This window comes from Carassius auratus, chromosome 5, assembly GCF_003368295.1.
Source record: "Carassius auratus strain Wakin chromosome 5, ASM336829v1, whole genome shotgun sequence".
Classification (NCBI taxonomy): Eukaryota; Metazoa; Chordata; class Actinopteri; order Cypriniformes; family Cyprinidae; genus Carassius; species Carassius auratus.
The window spans coordinates 427,570-450,078 of NC_039247.1; the positions used below are offsets into that span (position 1 = coordinate 427,570).

At 37.1% G+C, this 22,509-nt stretch overlaps 1 protein-coding gene across 1 annotated transcript in view; it reads right to left on the minus strand.

Annotated features, from left to right (window-relative positions):
- The window catches only part of LOC113086873 (peripheral-type benzodiazepine receptor-associated protein 1-like), a 45,972-nt gene that overhangs the window by 16,094 nt on the left and 7,369 nt on the right, over positions 1–22,509 (minus strand). Inside the window, exons 5-22 of the mRNA XM_026255521.1 lie at positions 17,420–17,581; positions 16,758–16,759; positions 16,535–16,658; positions 16,355–16,444; positions 15,520–15,642; positions 15,332–15,436; positions 15,110–15,160; positions 14,889–14,921; positions 11,569–11,749; positions 10,974–11,051; positions 8,152–8,378; positions 5,899–6,005; positions 5,595–5,704; positions 3,084–3,971; positions 2,818–2,969; positions 2,199–2,693; positions 1,016–1,510; positions 229–387 (exon numbers count right to left, since the gene is read on the minus strand). Coding sequence (XP_026111306.1) covers positions 229–387; positions 1,016–1,510; positions 2,199–2,693; positions 2,818–2,969; positions 3,084–3,971; positions 5,595–5,704; positions 5,899–6,005; positions 8,152–8,378; positions 10,974–11,051; positions 11,569–11,749; positions 14,889–14,921; positions 15,110–15,160; positions 15,332–15,436; positions 15,520–15,642; positions 16,355–16,444; positions 16,535–16,658; positions 16,758–16,759; positions 17,420–17,581 — 3,582 coding nt within the window. The remainder of the gene's footprint in view (positions 1–228; positions 388–1,015; positions 1,511–2,198; positions 2,694–2,817; positions 2,970–3,083; positions 3,972–5,594; positions 5,705–5,898; positions 6,006–8,151; positions 8,379–10,973; positions 11,052–11,568; positions 11,750–14,888; positions 14,922–15,109; positions 15,161–15,331; positions 15,437–15,519; positions 15,643–16,354; positions 16,445–16,534; positions 16,659–16,757; positions 16,760–17,419; positions 17,582–22,509) is intronic.

Here is a 22,509-nt window from a genome sequence, read left to right on the forward strand (position 1 = left end):
ATGATAAGCATGGCTAACACTGTGTCCCAACAAGTTTCCACTTGGACAATCAGAGCACATTCAATATTTAACATACAGTTATATTGATCAGTGACATTTCACTGTGAGCATGGTGACCAGGTTCAACACCAACAAAATGTCCTGGCAACTGCCACATCGCAATAGGACTCAACATTTTGTCCAAAGGTTCACTGAGGAATACTACAGCGTTCATGTGCATGTACATACCCTGCCTGCTGGAGCTGTACTGTAACCTCTGGAGGGAACGTCACCAATAGGCTCCGAGTGCACATCTTCCTCCTCTTCCTCCAGTATATCAGACAAATCAGACCGACTGCTCTCCCTGTGGTAATCTGGGGGAGGGTCCATAAGACCACCAGCATAGACCTGATAGGTTTTCACAAAAACAACAACTTCAACACAGTTTTCTCAAGACACTAGGACAGGGGTGTCCAATGTTGCTCCCAAAGTAGTGGTGTTGTTGGCGCAGTGGATAAGACACATGCCATTGGTGCGAGCGACCCGGGTTCGAATCCACTGTGAGACACCGATGTGTCGCTTAGCAAGACACTTAACCCCAAGTTGGTCCAGAAGCATGTGACCTCTGACATATATAGCAAGTGTAAGTCGCTTTGGATAAAAGCGTCAGATAAAATGTAAACGTCAAAGGGCTACCTTCCTGCAGAATTAAGTTGCAACTTGCTCCAACACACATGTCTGGAAATTTCAAGCAATTCTAAAGACCTTGATTAGCTGGTTCAGTTGGATTTAATTGGGGTAGGAACTTAACTTTGTAAAATAGTGGCCCTCCAGGAGCAGGACTAGGCACCCTGCTCTAGGACAACACTTAGTATTTCAGTTATTGAAAGTGTATCTCTGCTGGAATAAATTCAAATATTAAGGAAGGGAAATGATCTCTGAGGGCATTGGAAAGATACTCAACATGAGCGCAGTCCAAAATTATAATGACTCAACAGGGACACACAGAGTCTCCAGATTTGGTTTGGAAACTGACCTTTATTCGAGGTTGAGGTACAGGCCGCAGGAACTCCTCTATGGACACAAGCCTGGTGTTTTCCCTGTCCTCCTCGGCCTCTGACTCAAAGGGTGATGGATTGGGAAGCCTCAGTGGGTGCGTATCTGGAACATCGAGAGGGTCCTTTCCTGGAATGTTCACTTTTGGGGAGGTAGTATTGGATGGTGGTGTGTGAAGTTTGGCACGGGGGTCCTCCAAGAAGTCGGAGAGAGAGGCAACAGGACGCTGACTTCCTGGGCTTTCGGTCTCTCTGCCTGGGTTCTGCACAGCAGGAGCCACACTGGACTGCACTGGCACTGATGCAGGTACAACAACAGGTGCAGGTATGGGCACAGGCATGGCGACAGGTGCCACAGGACCTGGCATGGTCATGGACACTGGTGTGGTCAAGGGAGCAGGTACGGCCATGGGCGTTGGTGTAGCAACAGACATGACCATGGGTGCAGGTGTAACCAGGGGTGCAGATAAACTCACCTGTGGATGGAGATGCTTTATTAGCTTAACCCTAAACAGAACCATACATCCCAGATCTCTGCACACAGACAGTGTATCTCAACTCATGTAAAACCAATTCTACATTATATTGTGAAAAAGCATAGGCTGAAGCAGTGGATGAAGCTTAGAGCTAAAGTTCACTGGTCTACGGCCAAAATTGAAACATCTGAACTTTAGAGGAAAGCTCTGTTTTCTAAAGAATAAAAATTATTCGGGAGAGCTAAATTAGACATAAAATACTTTTGTGCAACGAACAGATCAAAATTTTACCTCCACTGAAGTTCTCAATTCTCTTTTGTGTTTAAGTATTTTTAATTATGGCACAAGGACATGCCCCAGGGTTACATGTAGAAGGTAATTTTCAGTGAATAATGGTCTGTCCATTATGCAATACTATTGTCTGCCTTAAGAAATTTCGGAACCAAGCAATCTAGCCATAGAGTACCATGTTATAATACTTGTAAGGTGCTCTTTATCATTTATGGATCTTGGTGGCATAAATCCCCATTCATTTTCACTATATGGAAAAAAGCAGCACGGACATTCTGCTAAACATCTCCTTTTGCATCCAACAGAATACAGAAACTGGAACAACACGTGGATAAAGGATGACAACTTTTCAAGAGTATATGCTTTATAATTACTTCTTTTTTTTTTTTAAACTCACCATTGAGTTAGTACGTGAAGCATATAGTGGCAGTGCCTCCTGTCCGGGCATTGCAACCGTCAGAGGTGCAGCTGATGTTGGGTATGCCCAGGCTTCTACATAAGATGCAGTAGACGAAGGGACCTCACGAGCGCCTGCATTGGGTGGATTGACATAGACTCCCCGAACAGGACCAGTGGTATGCTCGTCCAGTGTAGCAGCGTGTGGCAGAATGGGCGTTTTGGCAGCAGAGAGAGATGTGGCACAGACAGCGGGATCTGGGTTGGCACTGGCCATGAGGACACTGGCGGTGGCTGGCACAGACTGGCATTGAGGGAGTGAGACACCGGACATGATGGCAGGCAATTTGGTGGGCACATTCACCGGCAAGGAGTCCACCGACTCACCAAAAGCTGACATGGTCCGTACGGTGAGCTCATGAGCCGCCTGTAATGTCTGGATCTGAGATGGACCAATCAGAGCGCTGCCTGCTGTGGGTGACGACACCTCCAATACCTGAAGACACAGGTGAAATAGTTTTACACACTTATATTGTATGAATTTCTATATAAAAATATGTGAATAAAATATAAAATATAAAAATAAAAAGTGGACTTTTCAGTAGAATTTTTTGGTTTACCTTCTTCTTGTCAGCATAGATGGTGTAGCCAGTGACTCGAACACCATTGGACGTCCCAGCGGCATCTATAGTAACAGGCAGCCAACTGATCTGAGCTATTCCCGGAGATGGGCCCTGATCCAACTGCACATCCAGAGGAGCATCAGGAGGACCTGGAAGACAAGGCAAAGGGTCAAAAGTCAAACCAAAGGAAGTTAAAATAAATCAAAATAGATACTTGTTCCTGGTCTTGTCATGAACATCATCAGTGAATCTTTGCATCTCACCTGCGGTCAGGGTTGTGAAAGAGGTCACTGCGGTTTTGCGTTCTCGGCACTCCTGTGGTAGTTCCCATGCTGTGCGGTGCGGCCTAGCTTCCACTTTAATGTTGTAATGCATTTTGGGTGTGAGGTTACTGAGGCACAGTGAATAGCATCCTGCCTTTACCAGCTCGCACTCCTCATCGTTCAAAGACACAATGTGCACATAGTTACTGTTGCTAGGCAGCCAGGTTAGACTGGCTGAGGTAGCCGTTACGCGTTCAACGCGCAGGTGAGTCGGCGCCACGCACACGTCCCGTCCGACTAGTATAGTGCAACGCAGCTGATCCGAGTTGCCTCGCTCCGTCAGGCACTGCACCGCAATCCGATATGCCTTCTGCGCCAAATCTAGCCTCTCCAGAACGGCCTTCGTTTGGCTACCAAATGGCACATTGAGCCGCAACTCGTGGTCCACGTAGATGTTATAGCTAAACACAGAACCCCAGCCAACCGGGACCAGCGGAGAGTCCCAGCCAATGATGATACTCTTGGCTAACTGCTTGATTAGCGTTAGCTTGCGGGGGTAAGGCACAGTGTCCACCCCAACCTCTTCTAGATCCAAGTCCAAGCCGTTAGTGAGCGGGGCGACCAGGGCAGGGTTAGAGGGGTTCCCTTTGGCATTGTCACCAGGAGCCGAGGCTGTTGTGGAGGTCTCTGTCCTCTCGGAGGCGCTGTGGGCAAAACGTAAGTGGTGTCGGTGCAGTCGCTCGCTGCCGCTGTGGAAGCTACTCTCCTGGAAGGAATTATGGGAAATATCGCCTGCCTGGTTATGGTGTGAGCTCATGAAGTCGTCATCTGACACACGCTCCACAAAGTTAGAGGGAACGAGGCCTCTTCTGCCATCCATCAGCTCTCCTACAGAGGGCGACAGAAAAATGGTGCAACACATTAGTGTTAGTTGCAGGTAGTGTTGTTGAAGGATATTTATTACACGGCTCTGTGGAATACTTGATTCTGATTGGTCAGTCATTCCAAGGTATCCCTCGATAACGACTGGTAAAAGCTAATAACACAGGCTAATCTGGGTAACTGAAGTCGGCATTACAGTCTTGTTAGGAAAACTTTTCTGGGTGGAAGCTTTGTGTTTGGTTAGCTAATGAAATATTCAAACTCAATTCCATATAATATGTGCAATTATTTTATTATATCATCCTGGTATCGTGAACTCGCCCTCTCGTTTAATACAAAAGCAGCTGCTGCCATTTTGCAACGATTGTTCTGTACACCGTAATGGGTGATAAGATAACTAAGAAACTGGTGAGATATATTTTATCGCCATAATCATTTATGTTGTGAAATATTGTGCAATAAGTTGTATGACTGCACCATATCCCTTAAATGTCCATTTACCGTATCTTCCAGACTTTTTCATAGTTTGGCTGGTCCTGCGACTCATAGTCAGGTGCGACTTATTTATTAATATTAATTTGACATGAACCAAGAGAAATGAACCAAGAGAAAACATTACTGTCTCCAGCCGCCAGAGGGCTAGTCTACACTGAAGACATAGAGCGCCCTCTCGTGGCTGTAGACGGTAATGTTTTCTCTTGGTGCTTGGTTCTAAATAAATGCGACTTACAGTATAGTCCAGTGCAGCTTATATATGTTTTTTTCCTTGTCATGACGTATTTTTGGACTGATGCGACTTATACTCAGGTGCGACTTATAGTCCGAAAAATACGGTAGTTTGAACTTGCCGCTTGCTCACAACTGCTGTGTTTACGGAAGCTTTGCGTTCAAATATTTCAACTCTGCTTCACATCAGGGTCCTGATCACCCTGTTGGGGGTTATTCTGCGATAACAACCGGCTGGATGTACATTATCCTATACTTAAACCAGATTTTTAGAAGTTAAGAAGTGAGAACTGAATTAGCTTTTTACATTTTCTGATTAAAAGTGTGATGAGAAGTACACACACACACGCACACAAACAATTAATAATTGTATATACAGTATATATATGTTTATATCTATATAAACATATTTAAACATTTTCAACATTTATGAAAAACTATTTTACTATTACATAAATCAATGATTTAAAAACAACTATAAATGAAAAATTTATTAAAAAATAAATAAATTCAATATATTTTGTAAATATACATATATTTTCAGTATTTATGAAAAACGAATTTATCATTCATTACAAAAAACAATGATTTAAGAAATATAAAGTAAAAACATAAATACAAATATATCATAAATAGTCAGCATTCATAAAAAACAATTTTATTATTTAATAAAAAATCAATTATTAGTATAAACATATATTTTCAGCTTTTATGGAAAAGTATTGTTATTGCTTATTAAAAATTAATGATTCCATTTTTTTTTTTATGTAAACAATACTGAGTTACGCATTGTGAATGAGCACTACAAAAGTCAGCTCAATTGTCTGTTTGTAACCATGGTAACTAAAAATAATAAATAAATAAAAGTAAAAAGTAATACAACATTTAAATAAATAAACTGACCCTCATAGAAGCCGTCATCATCCATGTCTCCATAGACGTATATGTACTCCCCTGCTGTGAGGGGCAGCTCGACCTCTGGGTTATCATTAGGACCCTCATATGGATTGTAACTGCATTTAGACAATAAAACAAGGCTCCATTTAAAGTGTCATTTGATCAATGTTTAGATACTTTCCTAATTGAATATGCAGAGACAAGTGTATAATTCAAGCAAATCATTCATAGGTTGATTTTCTCCACGTAGTTTAGCACATGCTGTAAGCTCCTAAACACAAATCAATAAATTAAGATTAATGCTGTTTACCTGTAACGTGCGATGAAGACCTGGAGTTTTGCTGCTCCTTTAGTTACCGAATACGGCGCCGGAGAAACGTCGATGTCCAACTCCTCAACTTCACTAGCAGTGTCCACCTGAAACACACACTCAGAAATTTTGAGCAGATGAATGAAAAAAGAACACTGAATGCATGAAACAGGTTTTATGCTTCCTTAAAAAAAAAAAAAAAAATGTGGTGTGTGAAAAAAGGGTCGTAAATGATTTTTAAAATGGTACCAAGGCTATTTACATTTTTATTTTTAAATTAAATAAGCTATAAGATGATATAAAGTAACTTCGATGAAAATAGCCAAGAATAAGATGATGTTCATTTCTTCCAACATAAGCATTTTAAACAGAACTTTTACATTAATTTTATAGTATTTTAAAATAATTCTAAGAGGGTTCTATGTAATATAACATTGTTGTGCCACATAAAGTTGTTGTGATATTTGTTGAGCCTTTATCTAAAACAATTTTTTACCTCATGCGGATAGTCAAAGCTTTTGAATTTAAAATTGGATTAGAATTAAAATAAATATAAAATTAAATAAAATATTAAAAAGCTGGAAAAACAAAGAAACAAAAACAATAAAAAATATTTTAAAAAGTTGCCAAGGAAAAATGTATCATTTTCATTTTGTTAAAATAAAACAAAAAAAGTTTAGATATAGAAAAAAACTAAATTACTATAACTTTAAAACTGTAAAATTAAATATTAAATTATAAATGATATATATATATATATATATATATATATTCACATTATCAATTAAAATTAATCTCAATCACACTAAAATAACACTGTATGGTAATATAATGCAACTTATCATATAATTGTGCATAGCTAGGATAGTAAAATCAATAGGCTGGTCATCTTTTAATGAAAAAGAAGAACCACTACCCATTTGATTTTCTGTTGTTGTCTTTCCAATTAAATGCAATGTTATCAATCTAATTACAAAGATGTCAAAACGGACAGATTGCATGACAATCTCATCTTCAAAAACATTTGACCAAGTCCCTAAAAACCAATAAAAACTATGCATGCATTGTGCTCATTTACTTAAAAAGACAAAAATTGTCCTATACAGCACACATAAGTAAATAATAATGACATGTCTGTGGTTTGTTAAACTTGCAGAGTCATCATCTAAATATAGTGCTGCTGTGAGTAAGAAGTAAATGGAGGCATGCAGGCAGTATTTATAGCTCAAGGGTAAAACCTTTTATGGATAATCACTTACAACTACTACAACCTTCATAATCCAGCAGCACTGCTCAGGATTATCTCACTGAATATCAGCTTTAGACAGCTGCACGAGCACCACGAGCGCCTGCACTCTGACCCAGGAACAGTTTTTAAACTTCACCGCTAAAGCTCAAACAACAATCCCAGGTAAACTCATTCATGGAATCGAACCCAGACAACAGACCAACAAATGATCTGTATTCTAGACGATTCTACATAAAAACAGTGCAGCAAAAGATATAGCTCATTTATAACTTTTTTTGTTTAGATGTTTAACATTTTAAAGTCCAAGTTAATGTAAAAAAAGGTCACCAACCTCTGTACTAGACACATGCACTTATAAGCAGTGTTTTTTTTTATATCATTAATATACTATTTTACTATTAATTATATTTGGGATGAAATAAAAAAAAAATGTATATGTATTATTTACATTTTTACAGTTTTAGTCATTTTATTTTTGTCATTTTTATTTTAGTTATTTATTGTTTTAAATATGACTATTTAGCATTTACATTTTTTATTATTATAGTATTTATATTGTGATTTTTTTTTCAGTTTTAATTACATTTTAATTTACATTTTAGCAGACGCTTTTATCCAAAGTGACTTAAAAATGAGGACAATAGAAGCAATCAAAATCAACAAAAGAGCAATGATATAAGTGCTATAACAAGTCTCTGTTAGGTTAACACATTACACATAGCAAGGGCTTTCTAAATAGTATAATAAATAAAAAGGAAACTGATAGAATAGAAAAAGAATAGAGCAAAAATGTTATTTTTAATTTTAACTCAAAAGCTGGTTTAGTCCATCTTTGACCCAATAATAATACTTTGACCCAAAACAATAAATGTTAAAAAAATATATATATATATATATAGTTTTAGTCAACAGAGCACTAATCAAGATATGTATGAACCATTATATTGCATGCTCTTTTTGCATCTGTTAAATGCATTCATGTAAACACTGGTCGTTCCTCTCACCTCATGTGTAGGGCTGGTCTTTTGGGGGCTGGCCGGGTGAGATCCAGCTGATTTGGGTGAGAGGTGAGTGGTCTCAGATCTGGGGGGTGTAGGGCTGGACGTGGAGCCGGACCTGATGGACACGCTGATGGTGGGCAGCTCTCTGTGTTTGACGGTTGGTGAGCGTTCGGGACGTGACAGTTCAGCCGCGTGTGGCGTGGAGCCCATCCGCAAAACCGCAGCCACATCTAACATGCAATGAGTGGAGAGAAATGCAACTTAAATTAAGCTGATCATAAATGATTTTTATTTGGAAAACAGCTTTATAGCAAAATGAGAATGATAGGATACTGTATGTCCTAGGGATGCAATGATATATCGGCCAAATATCGGTATCGGCTGATAAAAGCAATTATTGGCACTTTTCAGCCGACGATCATGGCCGATAATATCATGTCAATCAAGAGCGGGTGGGAAAACTTGTCAGACACTAATTTGCATGAAGAAAATGTTTCCTGTGTCAAGTTTATGCCCAAGTTAAAGAAATAATAATGCATTAACGCAGCACCATTAACATATGTAACACACCTCCCAACCAATAATCGCAAAGTTCTGCTACTTCTAATAAGAAACAAGTCTCAGCTCTCAAATAATGTCCATTTAATCACAAAATTCAAACAATAAATGCCATTTTGATGCTCTTTAATGTGTCGTGACAGAACACTGAGGCCGATTTAGTTCAAGTGGAGTCTCTTCCACTTACAATTCTTTCCACTTACTTATAGTGTGAAATAAACTTAAATGAACATCAGAAGTTACAGTACAATGATACAGTACAACTTAATCAAATCTATTATATCTCATCTAATTAATTAATCTGTGTTTCAACTGAAAGAACATATCAACATATCATATATGTATGTTTGACTTAATCTGTCATAAAGACATGTTTTTATTAAAACTCCCTTATTTGCAATCGGTTTATGTTTTTATTTGAGTGTGATTATCTCACATGAAAATAAATAGCATTTTTTTGTCGACAATTTTAATATGCTGTACCAAATGAAGGGATCCCCTGTGTAGTTTACAGCATTAATTGAGAGAATTTGTTTTTCTTTTAAGAAAACTAAACTATCGGTTTTGGCAGATATCAATGTGAAAAATCGGTTATCGGTATTGACTGAGAAATCAGTGCATCCCTAGTATGTCCTTAATAAGACAGTAATATAAGCATGCATATGTGTGTGTGCGCAGATGTGGGATAATGCTTTGAGCTGTGGTTTACATGCATGTGTTTATGTGTCTAGTCGACCCCGTGATCTACAGGTTAGAATCAGGGTTGTTTTGAACATAAACCATCTGCTTGCATAAGAGTCCCGAACCCCGTCACTATGAGACTACAGTAGAAATCACTCTTTTACCTTCACCACCTCCTTCCAATCACATTCATGCATCATCTGCATGCTATAAAATGTCATTTTAATTAAGCATTTAGATCTGCAGCTTTAACCAAATTCCTAAGAAGCAAATTAAAATAAAAAAAATGCATAGCAGTGCATGTTAACATTTAAACATGCTGTTATTCATGTGATGTGATAATGCACCCAAACCTGCAGCAGAAGATCAGGACTATGTTCAGAATGGAGTACTCATTTTACACGACCAGCCAAAAGTTCGGATTAAGTACATTTTTTTTATAATTTGAAACATTTTTATAAACTGCTTGCTAAAGCTGCATTGATTTGATTAAATAATAAAGTAAAGTAAAAAGCTAATATTGTGAAATGTAAAATGTATTCAGGTGATGGGAAGGCTGAATTTTTAACAGCCATAAGTTACTGCTCAATTATTAATAATTGTTCTTATTATCAATGGTAAAAACTGTTTTAGCTGATTAAAATTAGTTTGGAAACCGACACATTTTTTTTTCAGAATTGTATGATGAATATAAAGTTCAAATGGCCAGCATTTATTTCACATAATAAACAAGACTGCATTAAACTAATCAGAAGAGAGTGACAATAAAGATATTCATAATGTTACAAAATATTTATATTTCAAATAAATGCTGTTTTTTTTACTTTCTATTAATCAAGAATCCTCAAAAATTAAATAATAAAAATAATAAAATAAAATAAAATGTATCAGTTTCCACAAAAATATGAAGCAACACAACTGTTTTCAACATGGATAATAATCAGAAATGTTTCCTGAGCAGCAAATCAGTATATTAGAATGATTTCTGAAGATCGAATGATGCTGAAAATACAGTTTTGATCACATTAATAAATTACAGTTTAACAGATATTCACATAGAAAACAGCTATTTTAAATTGTAATATTTAACTTTTTTTGCTTTATTTTGACCAGTTAAAGCAGACTTGGTGAGCAGAACCGACTTCTTTTAAAAAACTTTGTAATTATTCAAAACTTTTGACTGGTAGTGCATGTATAGATAAGCACTAATGCAAAAATAACTAACATTCTGAACATCCTCAATCAAGCAACAGCTCAGATATTCTGACTGCTCCATCAGAATAAAGCAGCAAATCATTTCCTCACAAAACTGAGAGACATGCAATGTGCTACCAACTGCATAAGTGATAATATGACAAAAACCAAACCAAACCCATGCTAACAAGGTGAGATCTGCAAACAGTACCAGCGCCAACACATAAAACGCCAATCAAATGACAAAGTGGTTCAGGTTAGGGGTGCGTGCTATTACCGATCGGTATATATTGTCTAGATCAGGACTGATCATATTAATATCTTCATGGATGTTATTCATGCAGGCGGACATGAGACGTCTAAGCCTAGAACCAAACTGAATTCAATAGTACCAGACTCAGAGGCATCACAGAGGGCTTCATTACCCTCCAAACTCCAGAACGCGATGTCTTCCCATGAGGCATTTGTGCCTGGAAAAAGAGGGGATAATGCAGATGCAATGCATCATAGATGCGATCTGACACAAAAGCTGGTCCAAAAGGTAAGCAGCGATACTACGTTACCTTAAAAGACAGCTTGTTTTGGCCATGCTCTATGGCAAACTAATGTAGGGCGTATGAAAACCCAGAACAGAAGAGAAACTAACTATTATAGATACACAACTGTTTAAAAGTTTGGTGGTCAGTAAGATTTTTATATGAATTTAATATGCATTTATATGCATCTACATGTACAACAGGAATCAACAGGACAGGAACTCAGTTATTCGAGAATCAATACTTGCATAGTGGTTTCATGTGCTCAGAGAAACAAAAATGCAAAACTAAAGCATAACAGCGACACACAATTCTTCAGTAAACAGCCTTGAACCCAACCAATCAGCTGGAAATTAAATCAACAACATTACGAACTTTGCTCTGAATTTAGATCTGAAAGGATACAAAAGGATCTGTTATGTGTTGGGTAATGATCAGTATTTTAGCGTACCTGTCTCACCGGGCAGGCCGACCCCATTGGTCAGCTGGGTCAGGCTGGGGCTGGACAGCAGGTCGGGGCCAGACAGGTCGATCTTTGAGGCCTGGACCCTGAATTTATCCAATTCCTGTGATAGCATCCCAAACTGCTCGCTCTGACTGCGGCATTTCTCCTCCAGCTCCCGAACTTTTGCCTACAAACAGGATCAACATTAAAATGCAAATATTAGTTAATATCCACGAGCACGCATTAATATGTTAAACACATCAGCTTGTCGGATGAAGAAATGCAGATACTATTAATCAGCCAAAGTGATGAATGATGCACATGTGGGGTTAGCCAACCAACTTCGTAACACACTGATTAACCACCATAGTACGATGCACTGTTGTGGAAACTAACTAGCCAGTCGCGACTGTTTCCCAAACATCTCCTCATCTCCGTCGTTTGAACCACATTAGTTCAATACTTAAGGGCCGTTGTTAATGATGTCACACACATGTGTTGGAGTAATAACTTCTCCTAATTACCGTATTTTCCGGACTATAAGTCACACTTTTTTTCATAGTTTGGTTGGTCCTGCGACTTATAGTCAGATGCGACTTATTTATCAAAATTAATTTGATATGAACAAAGAGAAATTAACTAAGAGAAAAAACATTACCGTCTACAGCCGCCAGAGGGCGCTCTATGCTGCTCAGTGCTCCTGTATCCTACACTGAAGACATTGAGCGCCCTCTAGCGTCTGTAGACGGTAATGTTTTCTCTTGGTTCTTGGTTCTAAATAAATGCGACATAGTTCAGTGCGACTTATATATGTTTTTTTCCTCGTCATGACGTATTTTTGGACTGATGCGACTTATACTCAGGTGCGACTTATAGTTCGAAAAATACGGTAATTGATTCGAGATCTCTGAGATGCTGTAGTATTGAATATGGCACCTGATGACTAATTTACCATGTTTTGTTCCCTAACAATTTGCTTTATTTGATGTTTGATTCATCGTTGGTGTCCTCTTACGTCATACTCCTGGGTTCCCTTAGGCATTTATGTGCATGCACACTCTTCAAAAACGTTTAAAACAAAAATGTAATGTAAATATATTTAAATTGAATGGAAGATATAGATTGTCATGCATGTTAGATTGCTTATTGTGCCCAAAAGCATAATTTATTTAATGGGGTCATATGACGATGCTAAAAAAGAACGTTATTGTTTGTATTTGGTGTAATGCAATGCGTTTATGAGGTTTAAGGTTAAAAAACACAGTATTTTCCACATCCTGTACATTATTGTTTCTCCTCTATGCCCCGCCTTTCTGAAAATGTTGATTTTACCAAAGCTCATCATTCTGAAAAGCGAGGTGTGCTCTGATTGGCCAGCTATCCAGTGCCTTGTGATTGGCTGAATATCTCAAGCATGTGACGGAAATGTTATGCCCCTTAATACTGAGGACGAGACAAAACCAATAAAACCCATTACAAACAGGGCATTTGTTGCTTTTGGGAAACGTACCCCAGATCATGTGATGATGCGATAATGATGACAATCTATAATCGTGTCAAATTATACATTATGTATCTAAATGAAAACATTTAACTCCGAAGTCAATCTGAGCTCTCAATGTTTTTGGTTTTCAAGATATTTTTTGTGAACTTTAGTAGGAGGTGCTCTCAAAAACCAAAACATTAACACTAAATTAATTTGAGAAGAGTTTGAGACTACAGAAATTATTTTTAACAAAAAAAAAAGTTTTCTTATAAATATTATTTACAATGCAGCAGATGAAAACCACACGTCTGGAGTTTATTGTAAAGTGTCTGTGTCTATTCAAATCAATAACCATAAGCTCTACTTATTTTGGAAAATTTGAATTTATTCTCATTTGGTGATATTTGTGTTATTGAAAGTGTGTGGGTTTTCTAGATAACTACAACACATTGAGCCTGCTATAATCACCATGACATATGCACAGTCTTTGTTTAAAAAAGCACCTTGCAACACATTAGAGCTTCATAAATAAAGCAGGGATTGAAAAGGAGGAACGCAGGGCAAACGAAAGGGGTCTAAAGGCATTTTACTAAGTTTAAAACACAAGTGTGCCATAAAAGCATTAAAAACTCAAGAGTTTGAGAGAGTACGGTGAGCTAGTTTCACTTCCGGCTCTGTGGTTCAGTTTCCTGGCACACTGAGAGCACAGGGCTCAAACACACACACACACACACACACACACACACACACACACACACACACACTGGCCGACTGTCACTTATTCAGTCCTTGCTCAAACTCTAAAAATAAAGAGCTTCCTGTAAAACTCTCACCTCAAAAGTCTGTATGTCACATTCAAACTTAAAGTGTCACATTTAATGTTAAGATATTCAATAGAAAATACTTGGAAATACAAAATGCATGGGCACATTGCAACACAAAAAGCTGATCAACTCCAGCTAACAAAACAAAACTTTTAGCAGTGTTTGTGGCCCTGTTTTACTTATTTGAGTGCTAAAACCTTGTCTAGTTGAGAAAACCTTCTTGCATAAACCACACACACACACACACACACGAGCAAGCTCTAGGAACTAAAGCTAAGTTGGCTCTAAAGGGCCGAATGAATGCGTTTTGAGTGCGTCTGATACCTGCATGCAGTCCAGTGTGTTCTGGTTAGCGGCCAACAAAACACAAAGTATAGGACAGAAAGAGAGAGAGGAAACATCATGCATTTCAAAAGCAGTCAGAGCAGATATTAAATTAGATTATTAAATGCTGCAGTCCAGGACCTGTTGCACCACATCACTGTTGAGTGCATCTAAAGCCTTGAGACTCAAATGCACTAAAACTAGAGCATTATGAAGTTATTTTTAAGTTTCACAGCTTCATACTATATTTTTCCAGATCAAATCCAAGGACATTCATGCAAAAAAAATCTGAGCAGGACACGCTCAGAAAACAATCAGGAACCTGCTTGCAACATCAAGATCAAGGGTTAGATTCCCTCGGATACTGATATAGTATAAAGGTCAAATGCAATGTCACTTTGGACAAAAGAAAGAAAATGACTGCTTTGAGCACGTATATATTTATTTTCTTTTATTCAATACTGCTCATTTATTTTATTGCACTTATTTAATTGTATTAAAATTTGAATAGATGCTATGTCATTATTGTTTGTAAAACAACTCAAAGTACTTAAAAAATAAATAAAATAAATTGGACTAGTAGGTAAACAGGGCCCTCTGCAGGATGCAGATACAATCATCAGTGATGCTGTTTAAAGAGGGAAACAGGAAATGCAACACATCAAACAGGAAGTGCACACACTGTACTTTACCAGCTCTCTGTGCAATACAAGCTGCACCAGATCCTGAGAAAGACACAATCCAGTTAAACAACACACACATACAAAACTATTCAAACCCTGAGCATTATGAACACAGTCAGCTTCTATCATCCACTCATCACGGCTCCTTAGCTAACGCACGTTAAATGATTCATTTAACAAGAAACTGACATGAGGAAAACAAACACAAAGCAACGAGATGTGAAACTCACCTCCAGCATTTGCACGACACCTTCATGTTCTCTTTTAGCAAATAACTGAGCCTGCAGAAGCAGAAGACACTCTTCAACACAAAATCAGGCATGACATGATGTCAACTCAAATGAATGTGCACGAAATGTGATTCATCACAATCTTGATTAGAACCAAATGTTTGAGTTTGCATTCAGGAATACAAAGCACAAACAGTCCTGTATTGCATTGCCATTACTGACCCGCTGGAGTCGCTTGATCTCATCCTGTTTGAACTTGAGGATAGCCAGTGCCTGCTCATGCTCCAGTTCCAGCTGCTGCCTGCGCTCGGCGACCTCTCGCATGTGCTGCCGTCACACACACACAAACCCATTACACACCGAATGCAATGTGAACGTGTTGGGAAACACACTGAACGTGAGTGTTTCACCTTTAGGACCTGCTCTAGGTTCTCCAGCTTTGCACGGAGTCGCTGGTTCTCCTCCAGAACTGAACTACGCTGAGCGTTCAAAACACAGAGCTGTTCCTTCAGCTCCTCATTTTCAGCCTGCGACTACAGAAACACAGAGAAACACTGACCTTTAACACCCGGAGGGAGCAGAGACACACATGGAGGAATTAAACTGCTGAAAATGTCCTCACCCTCAGGCTATCTGAGATTGCTTCTTCATCAGATTTGGAGAAATGCATCAGTGTCTTATCAATGGATGCTCTGCAGTGAATGGGTGCCGTCAGAATGAGAGTGCAAACAGCTGATAAACACATCACAATAATCCACACCACTCCAGTCCATCAGTCAATGTCTTGAGAAGACAAAAGCTGCGTGTTTATAAGAAACGAATCCATCATTAAGAGGTATTTAACTTTAAATAGCAGCTAAAATATGAGTCCATAATAGCTCAAAGTGATCTGAATAAGGAGAGAAATCTGCACTGATCAAGCACCATTTACAAGCCAAAATAGCTCTAAACAAATACGAGTGTGGATTATGATCAGAGAGGGCAACAAGAGATGGACTTTTTCACTGGAGGAAGCGATTTATGGATTATAGATGTGGATTATTGTGATGTTTTTATCACCTGCTTGGACTCTCATTCTGACGGCACCTATTCACTGCAGAGCATCCATTGATGAGACACTGATGCATTTCTCCAAATCTGATGAAGAAACAAACTCATCCTGATCTTGGATGGCCCGAGGGCGAGTTCATTTTTCGTCATTCTTGTGTGAACTACTCATTTATTTTTGATATAATGATGTTTGACCTGGTCGAGCAGCTGAGCCTTTCTCCTGAGGAGTTCTGCCTCCTCCACTAAGTGCTCATTTCTGCTGCGCTCGTCCACTAGCTGGTTCTCCTGTGAACAAACACACACACAGCGTGTTTTCCAGCCTTACATGTAGGAGATATGAACTGTAAGCATTAAAAAAATGAGAAAAACACTCACCAAATCCAGACATCGTTTCTGTCTCTTCCGCACCTCATGCTCAAGAACTTCACATTCTTTCCTCTTCTTGCCCAACTCACTTTCCTGCAGAAACATTGATATGTGCATCACATTAAAAGAACACCTTTGCAGTCATTCATGATTACTGAGCAAGGGGAAAAAATTAAAAGTAAATGTTTTTAATTATTCAGAGAAAGACAATTTCTTAAAAAAAATTTTTTACAGCTTATAAATGTCAGTAAAAGATTTTTAAAATCTAAAAAAAAATTGGAAAAGGATGCATTCATTTATTCAAATATACATTAATCAAGAAGTTTAATTTGCTCCGGCAGGGAGAACTGACTTTTTTGGCATTTACTTTTATTCATTTAGCAAATGCTTTTATCTAAAGTGATTTACAAATGAGGAACAGAAGCCAAAAACTAATAATAATTAAAATATGTATTTAATACAATTGTAATAAACAAGAAACATGACAACATGTCATAATAAAAAATAGTTTTTTTTATATAATTTAGTTATAGTTTAACACTTTAATGCTGCTTTGACACAATCTGTATTATACAAAGTGCTTTATAAATAAGGATGACATGTTTCTTTTTTTTTTTTCAACAATTCAGAAAATAGCAATTTCTAAAACATTATATTTTACAGCTGAAAAAAAAAATCTACATGATTTTCAGGATTTTTTAAGATTTTCATGACTTTTCCATCACAGTTTTTAAACCGACAGTGAAAATCATTTGATATTTTTGTCCATTTAATTCATATTTTTGTCCCACACTCCCATGAATTCAGATATTTTGGCATTTTTTGGGTCATGGTGCAAAATCAGTGCATATGATTTATATATTTGATGTATGTCTGTGATCATGTGACTCTTACCAGTAACTGAAGACGCTCTTGTGTGGTCCGCTCTTCCTGGTGGGTGGAGCCTGTGCCCTGTTCAGGCTTCACTTGAGTCTCTGACTCCTCCCCCTCTGCAGGAGTCTCCTCCCCTTTAACAGGGGCCTCATCTACTACTGTGGGCGGGGCTTCAAACACAACCTGAAAAGAAAACAACAACAATAAACACTTATAAACAATAAACACTTATAGAGGTTCATGCATGCTTTTTGATAATGCAAATGCTGAAGACGACAAGAAACTGGGCAAAACTCAAAGAAATATTTTCACTCAAAAACAAAAAAGAAAAATCATACAAAATTTAATTATTTAAATAGAATAATATATAATTCTCATACTACAGAAAAAAAAATCATCTTCCAGATTCAATGATAATTTTGTTTTAAAACCAGAAAACACAATGAGACACACACTACCATGATGTATATTTGCAACTGTACACTGTAAAAATATGTTTTTAAAACTTTAAACAAAGATTACTAAAGAAAATTTATATTAAAAAAAAAATCTACATCAAAATGTCATGTCTAATTCGATATGTTACTTGCCATTTCTTTATTATCATTTGTGAAATTTACCAGCAATTTCTGAAATTTGCTGTTATTTCAGTAAAATTTGAATAAAAATAGTTTTTACCAATTTTTTTCAGTGCACTAGATAATAAATAAATAAATAAATTTCTCTACTTTAGTGTGAATGAGAGTTTTCACACATTATAGTACTGATATTTTAGGGATGTGGTGTCATGATTTTTACATTTGTCAAAAATTGTCAACAGGAAACGTGAAACGCAATCCCTTTTACCTCCATAATATGACCTAACTCTGAGTAAAACGGTATATATATATAAAAAAAAAGAAATTTATTGTCAGTTTTTATGAGATTCGTTCTTCTACAGTCATTAATAAAGTCCATTTGGCTAGTTTCTGTCTAAAGCATGAGTCGTGGGAAAAGATGACATTTGCTCTCAGTTCCTCTTTACTCAGCAGGTTAAGGGTCAAATGCCTTAGTGGCTAATTTTAGTGACCATACCTACTTATGTTTTAAGTGGAGCTATTGCACTGCGGCCAAAGCCACGACCTGCTAACAGGATCAAACAGCCAACGCTTCCTTCAGCTTCGTCAGCATTCAGACTCATTAGCATCACACACATCTGTTATAGAACTTATATTCTACCAAGAGAGATGCATAATGATGAGGAATTATCACACTCCAATGATTCAGTGCAACAGTCTGCTTCAGGAAGCTAAAATCCCATTCATGCTCACCAAAGTGAAACTGAATATTAAAGCATTAACCTCTCAAAGAAGATGATAGAAGCTATTGAAATAAAGTCAGTGATTAAAGTTTTAAATGCATGTTTATTTTTATAATAAACTTCAAATATAGTGTTAACTTCTTACACACGTGCACCATGAAAAGTCCTGATGCTATGCAAAAAATGGCTAATATTGGCTAATTTGATAATGCTAAGTTTAGAAACATAAATAAAAACTTTCCATCATGTACAGTTTTTCTTTCCCAAAATAAAAAATATTTTTCAGCTTTAATGCAATTATAAAAAAAAAAAAAGAAAAAAAAAAGAAAGTCAAATGTATCAGTTTTAATTAGTGATGTAACGATTCAATTCAATTCACAATTATTATTTTTTTTTTTACAAAATAAGATTTGAGACAAATTATACATTTAATGTGTCCTTTTATCATAGCTTGGACAAAATTCTGTACGTTTCTTTGTAAAATTGAAATATAACACCATAATAACATAGCACTTGCATATTATTGCTCTTTTGTTGGTTTTGATTGCTTCTATTGAGCTCATTTGTAAGCTGCTTTAGATAAAATTGTCAGTTATATAAAATTGTAATATATAACTGTGAATAACAAAACCAAATTGAAATTGTAAAACAAGCTCCAAATTAAATAAATAATTTGCACAAATAAAAGAAATCTCTTCATAAGGCTTTGTCTGTGTTCTTTCTATTTTAAAGTTAGAGGCAACCACTGCATTTTAATCAGGAGCCAAACAAAGATGCTGCATGCATTCAACATGAAACATATAGTTAATTAATCGTTACGTCCCTAGTTTAAATGACCAAAACAAGTATCCAAACTGTATTATTTAACTTACAATTTTTTAAAGCTATGGAAAAAAATATGTTCAAATACTCAATTTAATTTGCAAAAACTTTACAAAATCAGCTTTTTTTCACTAAATCTGTTTGGATGCAGTGATATTCCCAGACATGTGTCAGAAAACATATGGCTTAAGTTTGCATTTTCTTGTGTCATTGACTATAATTCTAACCTTGAAATCAGGATTGGGCATAAAATAATGTCAAGCATTAGAAAACGGGCTAAGAATTGATCGAATAGTTGAAATGTGGATCAGATCCAGACAGGAATCATGTGTTTGGGGTGTTTTTCTGCCGATTAAGAGAAAATACAAGACGAATACACCTTAAAAATGGTTGTCAAAGGCAGAAACGCTCCAAAATGCATCATATTTTTTAAGAAAGTGCAACATGCAAAACAGACACAGAATATTAGATTTCATTCAGGCCAATTGTAATTAGTGAATGTCATCATGAAACAAATGGTTGTTGCTCCGTAATACAAAACCTACCAAGCAAAACAAGTTTACACAGCCATGCAAAATGATAAACCTGCCTGAAGCGCTCCCAATCAGCAGCATAAAAACCTCATTAGCTCAAATTAACGGCTTATAACACACCACTCCTGAAATCTCCAACATCTGTGGCGTCCAAAATGATTCACATAATGAAAACTGTAATGAGTGACTCATTCTGTGTCCTGCTATTATTTTTCATTAGCACACTTATGAGTTAAACCTCCTCTTCTTTGACTGAGCGTCCGTCTTCTGTCCCTGAAACACCCGTATAATGACAGATTAGTGCATCCACTTTTAATTAAACCGTATTTAACTGTTGGGATGCGCTGGATAGATGATCAAAAACACATCTTAAACGCATAATTCTGAATTCTGCGGAAAACAGAGGAAGATATTACATTTTGAGTGAACTCTCTCTTAAAGTGCATTAATCAAAGATAATACACTAAAATACAAAGATTAATGAAAGTACATCAAGACAATGGTTTTGTATTACTAGTTTTCAGAAATGCATTTACAAAAGAGTTATAGTAAAATTAAAACAACATGCTTATTCTGAGGTGTACATATTCAAATATATAAAATAATAAGGAGCATATTACATTTGATTGTGTTTTAAAAAAGGAAAAAATGCTTACTGACAAAAGGGGCGAAAACTAGGATAGTGGCGAATTTTAAAAATGTAAAAGTAAAACTCGTTAGTATTTGGGGTGAAAGTAATTAGTCTATTAATATGCCATAAATAGATTTTTGTTGTAAATGTGCCTGACATGATTGTTACACTGAATGATATTTTAGTGGGTCTCTTCTGCAAATCAGGGGAAAAATTTATATTTATTTTTTGCACAGAAAAACTAAAACAAAATTGCAATTAAATTAAACAATAAAAAAAAAAAGTGTAATAAAATGAAGGTTTAATTGCATCTTATCTTATCTTACGTAATATCACTGGCAGTTCTGTTTCCTGTGATTCTGCACATTTTTAACCTAGCATCCTGTTTCCGTCTCAGTCATTAACATGCTAATTGCTATTGCTAGCCACTGACAGGTTGAATTACGGTTGAATATTGATCTAGTGAACACTTTGTTAGCCAAAAACTTGTCCAATCAGTTATTTTTCCTAGAAGTTTAAGTATGCACATCTGCTAAACATTTGTCAACTTTTAGTAAAACACTAGCATATAGATATTAGCCGTAAAGCTAACATGCATAAAACTCTCATTCTGATTACATGAAATCTGCACTCACAAATCTTTACTCTACATTTAATGCAAATCTAACCCTTTAAATTAAAACTAAACCAACAAAACTAACACACATTATTGGTTACACTGTCTTTTATTGAATCTTCATGCTCAGGCCTGATGGAGGCTAAAGCTAAAACTTGTTCACCATCCTTTTTGGCAGTAACTTTAAGAATTAAATCTCAGTCAAATATCTGAAATCTGAAACCGAAACCTTCGGTTTAAGCCTTGTTTTATGTGCACTAAGGCAGTTCGACCCCATACGCCGGCCTCTGTTCGCTATAAGCACATTGCTGTAATCCCCGTGGACTACTGAAAACGGGTAACTAGATCACTTCTTTAAAAAGCACCTTAATGGATTGGCCTGCCTACCGCTGGTTTGCTTTAAAATTAAATGCATCAACTATCTTACTTCTGCTATTGCAATCTGTTTGCATATTCAAACTCACACATCTGGCTGAGCTGAATTGCTGTAAAACACCAAATGTTGTAATGCACCATCCAAACTAGACCTAAAAGTGACTCTACTGTTGCTATTGCTTTCATGCACAATAGTGCACACATTTAATGCATGCAAGGACAAAACAGTACAAGCCAGATTTGAGAAGCTGGAAGGGCCGTAATTATACAGCAGCGCTCATCTGCTGATGAGGACAGGTGAGTGTTATAATCGCTCAGGCACTGGCACGCGCACACACACTCTTCAATCTCATATAACACATGCATGTTACATCATTACCACATTCATGCAATTATCACAGCTACAGGATGTGTTCGACTCAGCAAAGGCATGTAAAAGTGGCCTACCCCTGTCCTGTGAGCCAATGGAAAGAAAAGTGTCCGCGTTTGGGACGAATCTTTAGTTCGCTTTGGGGCTGAAGTCGTAGCTACCATCCAAAACCCTCTCAACGCTACCACGGCAACAGCTAGAGGATTATGGGACCGTACCATTCTGCTGTCAAAGGGGATTAGAGCACACACAACATGGCCCCTTTCTTTCTGTGTGTGTGTGTGTGTCGCATATGACCAGATTACCCTGTACCGCTATTCTCATCCAGGCTTTACAGAGACGGCGAGGACAGCTGAGACTGAAACTTCAAATTGTCAGTAAAGTGTGTGGAACAACGACAAGCAGTCGAAAATTTAGCCATTTCACTAACTAACCACAAGCATTTAGCTAGAAGACTTTTGCAC